Source organism: Sander lucioperca, chromosome 16, assembly GCF_008315115.2.
Source record: "Sander lucioperca isolate FBNREF2018 chromosome 16, SLUC_FBN_1.2, whole genome shotgun sequence".
In the NCBI taxonomy this organism is placed as follows: domain Eukaryota; kingdom Metazoa; phylum Chordata; class Actinopteri; order Perciformes; family Percidae; genus Sander; species Sander lucioperca.
This window is the reverse complement of record NC_050188.1, coordinates 31,707,842-31,716,688: the sequence shown is the minus strand read 5'-3', so window position 1 is coordinate 31,716,688 and position 8,847 is coordinate 31,707,842. Positions and strand designations below refer to the sequence as shown.

At 40.6% G+C, this 8,847-nt stretch overlaps 2 protein-coding genes across 2 annotated transcripts; both read left to right on the top strand.

The window, feature by feature from the left end:
• The first annotated feature begins 245 nt into the window (after positions 1-245).
• Positions 246-3,757, top strand: LOC116046446 (chitin synthase chs-1-like). The gene is made up of 7 exons (XM_031294791.2): positions 246-271; positions 974-1,109; positions 1,407-1,595; positions 1,725-2,601; positions 2,976-3,159; positions 3,239-3,328; positions 3,589-3,757. The coding sequence occupies exons 1-7, from the start codon at positions 246-248 to the stop codon at positions 3,755-3,757; spliced, it is 1,671 nt and encodes a 556-aa protein (XP_031150651.2).
• LOC116046447 (chitin synthase chs-2-like) lies at positions 3,701-8,627 on the top strand. The gene is made up of 16 exons (XM_031294792.2): positions 3,701-3,753; positions 3,871-4,045; positions 4,178-4,279; positions 4,404-4,545; positions 4,702-4,902; positions 5,015-5,130; positions 5,289-5,457; positions 5,591-5,770; positions 5,909-6,187; positions 6,302-6,491; positions 6,586-6,620; positions 6,738-6,802; positions 7,025-7,135; positions 7,229-7,440; positions 7,561-7,654; positions 8,222-8,627. Exons 2-16 carry the CDS (start codon positions 3,971-3,973, stop codon positions 8,327-8,329), a joined length of 2,079 nt encoding a protein of 692 aa, XP_031150652.1. The 5' UTR covers positions 3,701-3,753; positions 3,871-3,970; the 3' UTR covers positions 8,330-8,627.
• Positions 8,628-8,847: the final 220 nt, after the last annotated feature.

Here is an 8,847-nt window from a genome sequence, read left to right as displayed (position 1 = left end):
ATTACACAACAGCGACTGAATTGAGGTCAGTACAATTTGTTTTATTGTAGTTGTAGGCTTTGTAATTACTGCTCAAATACAAACTGTCATCCAATTTTAATTGAGCTATTTTTGTTCTGGATGGCAGGGACGTACAAACGGAAATATGGGCGGGCATGATGTAACCAAACCCTTTTTGTCATAAAAAGTATATAACACCCTCCTACGTTGACAGCATCATTTACAATACCAATCACGAAGAAAGGATGGAGGAAGACAGAGGCATGAAACAGTAAGTACTATGAGGGTCTAAATATTAACTTTTTATATAGAAGTTCCAGTTTATTATTTTTGTTTCATTCGAAATAATGTGAAATAAGGTTGTTTGAAATTGAATTGAAAATAATGACATAACAGCAAGCCATTAACTAGTATTTGATATTTGCCTGTAGTTGCAGTTCTTTAGGTAAATTACCTATGCACTTTTTTAAACCAGAAAAAGTGAAAAGATTTACGTTATCAGATTTTCCTGTTTACCAAGCAGTATATACATGTATAATGCATTATTTATGACACATTATGTAGGTAGCAGATAAAATGAAAAGTAGTTTTGACAATTATCAATGATCAATTATTTCAACTTCTTCTCTGAAGAAATTTTTAACAACTGTTGTATCACATTTTAATTATTATTTTTTTTTACCTTACATTGTATTATAGTGTGTTATAAACTGTCAATAAATGATACAATTTCTCAATCATTTATTTAAAATACATGCTTTCTATCTATCTATCTATCTATCTATCTATCTATCTATCTATCTATCTATCTATCTATCTATCTATCTATCTATCTACATGGCATTGGCATGGCATAACTACTTTAACATTTGTTGTTTGTACTGTATATTTATTGCATTTCTACTTCCTATCTCACTAGTTTTCCACCTACCTTCCTTCAACCTGCCTTTAACATTTTGGTGTCTTTATTCAGGAGGTCGTGGGATACCTGCAGGGAGGTTTCCATCATTGAAGATGAACAGACGCCATGGAAGATGATCCAACTACTGAAGATAGTCTCTCTGGCTATTGTCGCAGTGTTTGTGTTTGGATTGGCGCTATGTAGCAAGGTTTGCTATTATTTATACATTTTTAGAAATGCAGGAATTTGAAATTGTGATTTGCATAAAGTGTCTGCTCCAAAGACAGATCAACTTACTCTGTTGACCCATGGGATATCTGAGTTAATTCTGGCACCCAAATACATTTTGGTTGATTCCATAACTGGGAAATTATAGATTTGTTTCTATCTAACTCAACTCAGAAGGATTACATTAAGTTAGACACCCAGGCATTGGAGCAGCTTATATCACAGTAATAACTATCTGATTAAATTATAATCACCCTTTTTTTTTTCTCTGTCCCAGAGTACGTTCCTACTCCTCATCACCTTGTCCAACGAAGGCACAAAAGTCCTCCCAGATGACATGAAACCTGTTGCTCTACTTTGTATCGGCTGCGCTCTCATCATTTCCAGTGTTTTGCTATTGCTCAAAAGCATTTGGAAGTCATGCTATAAAACATCAAAGCTGCCAAGAAAATCAACTATTGCCCTGGTAAGACAAGAGTCAACATTTCCAAGCTTCCCTTCATCGGATGCCATAAAACAGAACCTGGCAGGCATCCTGACTCTTTTTTTTTAGTACTGCATTGTTAAATGTCATGATCTTCTGCTTCTTCTTCAGGTCCTGTTCTTTGAGTTCCTGGTGGCTATGGGTGCAGCGATTCTCACCATAGTGGCAATGCCACACTTGGACATCGTGACCAACGTGACGATTCTGAATGGTGTAGCCGTCCTCTCCGCGCTCCTACAGGTGATCACTCAGTGCTCCGCCAAAGAAAGGAACCGCTTCCTGCTGCCGTCCATCTTTGCCTTCATCCTCATTTTGCTGGGTTACGCCCTGTTCCTCTATCTATACATCACGAAGCATCCTACAGATATCAAGATGATCATTTGGGTGGGTCTGGCTGTTGGTGCGTCCTTCTTGGTGTCTTTCAACTGGTGGGAGAACTACTTGAGACTTATCAGCAAGAGCAGCAGCTCCGTATTCCTCAAGAACTTGTGTAAAGACTTGACAAAGTGCCAGAACATGCTAAACATCCTCACCAGCCTGCTCAGGATCGCTGTGACCGCCTGTGTGCTCGGAGCCTTTGTCCCTCTGGACAAAATGGACTGGAACATCGTGACCTCCATCCCGAGCCGTGAGACAAAAATTATAGCCATCATCATCGGGGTCCAGCTGATTTCATCTGCACTCTGCCACTGGTTTTCTTTGGTAGCCTGCAAGATGCACGCCCTGCGGCGATGCTTCATCCTGCCTTTGTACCTGGCCTCCCTGGCCGTCATGGTTCTGTTCATCGTCCCCGTTATCGTTTACTATCAAGACTACAGAACAAGTCTGAACGGGACTGCAATCAACTTCACAGGCTACTGCAATCAAGTTGTGGATGGAAGAAACCAAAGCCTAAATGGCAGTGTGTTCCCACAGCTGGTTTTGGATGTCACACACACTCTGTGCTTCCTGGACATGTCCAAGATAGCTGACATTGGATTATTGACAGGTATTAATGTAAAACCTTGCATGAGTTACAATGCATTTTGTCACATGAACTAAAAAAATGAACTGTCTGTCCTCGGGCCACCACATCCTTAATGCCTTCATACCTTCATATCATCCTTCACATCTACCTTAATACCAAATCTTTATACCGGTCGGGCCCAGTGCTCAGGTGTATGCAGGAGCCATTTCTTTAAAGAAAGAAAATCCCCGCTCAAAAAATGTGGATCATGATTTATTTTGAATTAAAAGTATTACCAGTTAACCTTGCTATTTTGTTATTTAATGCTGATTTATTCTGGATACACTAAAAGCTTCATCATACGATATAGATTAAGGTAGTTTCCAAAGTTGTAATGTTTGTTAATCCTCCTTCAGGGTCGGCAGTATCCTGGTGGCTCGGCCTTTTGTTGGCCACCCTCCATCTGTGGTACCTAAACATGGATCGTATCCAGAGGACCCAAGACCTGTTCATCAGGAGGCTTTATGAAGGAGCATTTATCGAACAGTCCTTGCTCCTCAACACCCGATTCGACATCCTGTCCAAAGACAGGAAAAATAAGTAAGTGTGTGTATGAGTACTCCTCCATTGGATTTACATTATTTACGTTATTTCTCAAATTTGCAAATCTTGTCATCAGGGTAGTTGATACATTGATGGTGTATCTGTGTGCAACAATGTGGCATGAAACCTACGATGAGATGATGAACATCATTATCTCAATATTCAGGTGAGTTTTTTGTTTCATTGATCATCTTTCCAATTCTCTAACTCTATCTCTGTTAATTTCCTTGGGTAAATTGTTACTACACAGGGAAGGTAAAAAAAAGGATAGTGGCTTAATTTGCTGCTGTCACAGAATTTTAGTTTAGTTTAGTTAGTGTTCTTGGCCTAGACAGTTTTAGCAGTGTACTTTTAACAACTGCAACATTTACTGCATCACAGTGGATTTCCTCACATTTCCTCTTTATGTCTCTTTGAACACTGCAGACTGGACAAGTACAGACCAAAGACAGATCAAAAGTACACTGATTTCACCTTTGAAACCCATATCTACTTTGATGACGCGTTCAAAGATGTCAAGGGGAACGGAAGGGGTCGTCACCTCAACATATACGCACAGCACCTTGTGGAAATCCTCACAGAAGTTTATGGGTAAGAACCATGTTTACAGATGGTCTACTACAGTTACGGTGTATTTTAGTGTTAAGTATTTAAAAACATCAGCCTAGTAAAAATTACTCTAAAAGTCCTCCCGTTCTCTGTCGTCAGCATCTTCACAAATATTGACGACAATTTCTTCAATAAGAAGCAGCAGATCCCTGATCAGAAGATAATAAGAACGCCGTACGGAGGACGTCTGGTGGTCATCATGCCTCATGGGAACATTATCTTGGTTCACTTCAAGGATAAAGAACTCATCCGCCAAAAAAAGAGATGGTCACAGGTAGGAAAATAACGACTTGTAGACCCCAGAAGGGTCAGTCACATGGACCTTATACGGTTCACATTGGGTCAAATTGGAACATTTTTACGACACTTACTATAGTTTATTTAATTATTATTTCTTATTTTCCAGGTGATGTACCTTTACTATCTTCTGGGCTGGAAACTCATGAAAAAATATTACACACGCTGGCAGAAGGGAGAAGACGAGGCTGAGTTGAGAGCAGAAATTGAGGTGAGATAAGAGAAACATCTAAAACTTTTGTGGATTTTTTTCTAATGAGCTCAAATGTGTTTCCACAGTATTATTAAATACAACCTAAATGTAAAGGCAAAAGAAATTGTGCATGTTCCTCCAGAAAGAAAAGCACAACACCTACATCCTGGCTTTAGATGGGGACACAGACTTCCAGCCTGCTGCTGTGATGCTGCTCATCGATCGTCTGAAAATGTACCCAGGTGTCGGAGCAGCGTGTGGCAGGATTCATCCCACCGGCTCAGGTTAGCACATTGCACAATTAAGATAAAGGAGACAAAGTATCATTTATTTGTGTTGTTGAGCTCTACGATCCACCACTGAAGCTGGAAGCCAACAGTGACTAGCATTGAACAAACATTTGTTTTGAGATTTACAATCCCTCTGTTTTTCCTTTGCAGGTCCCGCGGTGTGGTTCCAGAAGTTTGAGTACGCTGTTAGTCATTGGCTGCAAAAGACAGCGGAGCATGTCATTGGCTGTGTGCTTTGCAGCCCCGGCTGCTTCAGTCTATTCAGAGCAGCGGCGCTGATGGACGACAACGTGATGAAGAAATACTCCACCAAGTCCACGGAGGCGAGCCAATACATCCAGTACGATCAAGGTAACATGTTGTTTGATTTGGACTTCCTGCTTTCAATAAGTCTTGGTGATATCTTTCACAATCAGTCTCCCCTCCTCCTCTCACGTATAAACACACGTTCTGTTTCCTGCAGGTGAAGACCGCTGGCTGTGTACTCTGCTGCTGAAACAAGGATGGAGAGTGGAGTACAACGCAGCAGCTGATGCTTACACCAACGCACCGGAGGACTTCGGTGAACTCTACAACCAGGTGAGTGCTGCAGCTGTTCATAACCTTTACACTAATATTATAAGGGCCAAGAAATACCCACAATGATTAGGCAATTCATCTACAAATGTGAATCTCTTTGCGTACAAGTTGTCATTAAGCCAAAAATCACACCACATGCTAATGATTACTATCTTCAGCGTCGCCGTTGGGGACCGTCCACAATGGCCAACGTGGTGGATCTCTTGGGCTCAACCAGCACAATTTCCAAGAGAAACCGTAGCATGTCCAAACCTTTCATGTTGTACCAGCTCTTTGCCATCGCCTCATCCATCCTGGCCCCTGCCACCATCTGCCTTATGATTGCAGGTTGGTGTTTGGTGTTTTAGGACATAATCTCTTTATACTTTTGAGATTGGACTGGACTTCACTGGATTTATGATAATTTTAAGAATGTTTCAATTATGTTTGAATAAATGCAAAAATGTGTATGTGCCTCCAGGTAGTTTTACCTTCCTCTTTCAAATGGATGCCAGCATTGCCCTGGTCCTGGCTGTGATACCTCCTATCATCTACCTTGTTCTTTGCTTTAAACTCAAGTCCGAAACTCAGATTAAAATTGCAGGACTCCTGAGTATCATGTATGCATTCCTCATGTTGGTGGTGACGTTGTCCATTATCGGTAAGTTCCAGTAACATAGGTATAACTTTATGCAGACATATGTGCAGTGACTGTATTTGGACTTTGTAAAATACTTTTTAGAAGAACTGCTTTGACGATTCAGTCCTAATAAGTCTTGTTACCTTTATCTTTCTTCAGGCTCAATGGTGAAGGAAAACACTATCCTGACACCCAGCAGCATTTTCGTCATTGCCATTTCCTCCATTTACATCATCACAGCGATAATGCATCCTCAGGAAATCCAACTGATCTTCCACGGCTTAATCTACATCCTCGCCATCCCAAGCGCCTACCTCCTGCTCTCCATCTACTCCATGGTCAACATGAACAACGTTTCCTGGGGCACCCGGGAGACAAAACCTGCTGCTGGAGCTGTCACACCAGAGCCTTCCACCCCGCAAACAAGAACCCAGAAAGGTAGATACCAGGTTGACACTAAAAAGAGTTTATTGTAATGCCACTCCGAGTGCAACACAAGATATGTATTATTGTGTGTGCTGACTGAACTGAAGTTGATCTTCACCTTTACAGCCAAAAGCGCATGCCAGCGGTTCTTCTCGTGGGCCAAATGTTGTAAAAACTCCAACCAGAGATCTGGAGACGGGCATTACGCTGTCAGCCAGCTGGTCCTGAGCCCAGAGTCCGCGCAGGCTGAACAGCCAGAACTCCAGCCCCAAAACACTATTGTTGAGAGCATAAGTTTTGCAGAGGAACAACAGAGGTAAGTCCTGAAGGTGGAACATCGATTGAAATATAATGTGCCAGTTTTACAAAGTGTGATATTATACTAATGATTTTTCTGATTGTGCTTTAAGGCAAGCGGAGCCTGTTTTCGACATTCCTACCCAATGTGAGTCCAAACTATTTAGCAAAAATCTAAATGTCTGCATGTTTCTTTGCAAGGAAATTCCAGCTCACTTCATATGTGAGGTTATCTAATACCCTTCTGTCTTGCTCTTCACTCCAGGTTGGGTCACACAACTAAAGGATGTGTCCAATGACATGCAGCTGCAGGAGGACTCACTCGACAAGGTGTGTGTATGTCTCATTTTATCAGGTTAGCATGATCAACTGCGTCTGAATCACATTATCAAAGTGATGCTCAGCATATTCAGTTTCCCAATGCCGGTAAAAGAGACCTCAACATGACATTGAAGCATTTGCAGTTTTTAGTAGTTTTTGTTATGTGTTGTGTCTAAACATGCACAAATAACAGATTAATTAATTGAAATGGGTTTCTGTGTTTTTCTGCAGGAGGAGGAGGAGTTCTGGATAGATCTTCAGAAGAAGTACTTGGAACCTCTGCAGGACGATAAAGAGAGACAGCAAAAGATTGGGAATGACCTGCGAGAGCTGAGAAACAAGGTAGGTGTGGGGAGCTGAACTACGGTACATATCTAACAGGAAACAACTGTGCAATTTATCTTAAATTAATCCTATATTTCTTAATACACACAGGTAACCTTTGCCTACTTCATGTTGAATGCCCTGTGGCTGGTGGCAACATTTACCCTCCAGCTCTCTGCGGCCGTCTCTATCACGATCCCCATACTCGACTTCAACCTCAAGCCCACCGGAAAAAACATACAAATCGACCCCATTGGCTTCATGTTCATTACGGGATTTGCGACATTGGTTGGAATCCAGTTTCTTACAATGTTCTACCACAGGTGAGCTCCTACATCAAATTATTTAGTTTCTCGTCCACAGGATTTGGATTTTAATGTTGTTCATAATGTCCATTCATCTTTTTTCAATATAAAATCTAACTTGTTCTGTTTTTTATGTAGAATCTACACTCTGATCCATTATGTGGCCTTTCTGGACACAGAGCCCAAAGAGGAAAAAAATGAACCAAAAGAAGCATACCTTTCAGGCAAAAAGGTATTAAAACTATTATTGTTGTTAGATCTACTACTGTAACTACTAATACTACAGCAGCTACTCAGACTGCTTTTTCTTCTACTAGCGTTGCCTCTTTTAATACACCTGCTGCTGCTGCTGCTAACTTGCAATAATACTACAATTATCAATATTCAATCAATATTTCTTTATTCTTTGTTTATTGGAAATGTACAAAGTAGCCTACTACATAGGACAAAACTTAGTTGAGAACACTTTGTGAGGTTGGGACAAAACTAATTGAGGAAACTGTGTGGTTGTGCACAGCAATAAATATCGTGAACAGCATTTTAACATCATGACAAGTCCAAACGGCATTGATGAGTAGGATCGCTACGTAGAGTATGCTAACAGAAGAGAACACTTAATTGCCCTAAAATTGCATTCCTTTAATTGATGAAGCGAGTAGATGCTGTATGTACTGACACACTAACCACACACCTTCTGCTGCTGTCGTTAAGAATAAAACAAATCGTTTAGTCACCTGTCAGGAGTGTCCCAGGTTTGGTGGCATTTCAGTGAGCTGATGTTCCTTTTATCTCCTCCCAGGTCGAACCTGTCTCCAACGGCGACTCCATCATCGAATCCAACTGCCTGGACGACTCTGAATCTGACGAATTTGATGACAGTGATTGGGAGGATTCTATCTATATGTAACAGACGTCATGATGGAGGGATTACGGTGTAAACATAGAATCTGTGCACAACACTTTTTAGCACTTTGAAATATCCAATGTATGTGAGCTTTTACCAAAAATGTCTTTATTATGTATATTAATTTATGTTTACATCCAGGAATGTGCAATTTATTTATTAAAAGCTGTTATTAAACAAGTTTGTCACACAGTGCTTTGCTGAAAACCAACTGATGCATATTCTAGTTGAAATAGTGTGTGTGAGTATGTGTGTTGTGTGCAAATGAAAGCACCAGACAGCATCAGTTCGGTAAATGTAACATTGTACGTGCTATTTATGAAGGTATTTTTGGAGTGTGTAACCTCAGTGTTTAATACACTGTAATGTGAAGAGGAATGAATGAGGTTTAGACACAGTACGGGTTATGTGAAGAGGAATGACACTGCATCTGCTGTTATAGGCAAACTAGTGTTCTTTTAATTCTTTTAATGGTTAAAAAAAAATCTGGTCAGAAGTTGGGGAGATCATCACTTAACTAC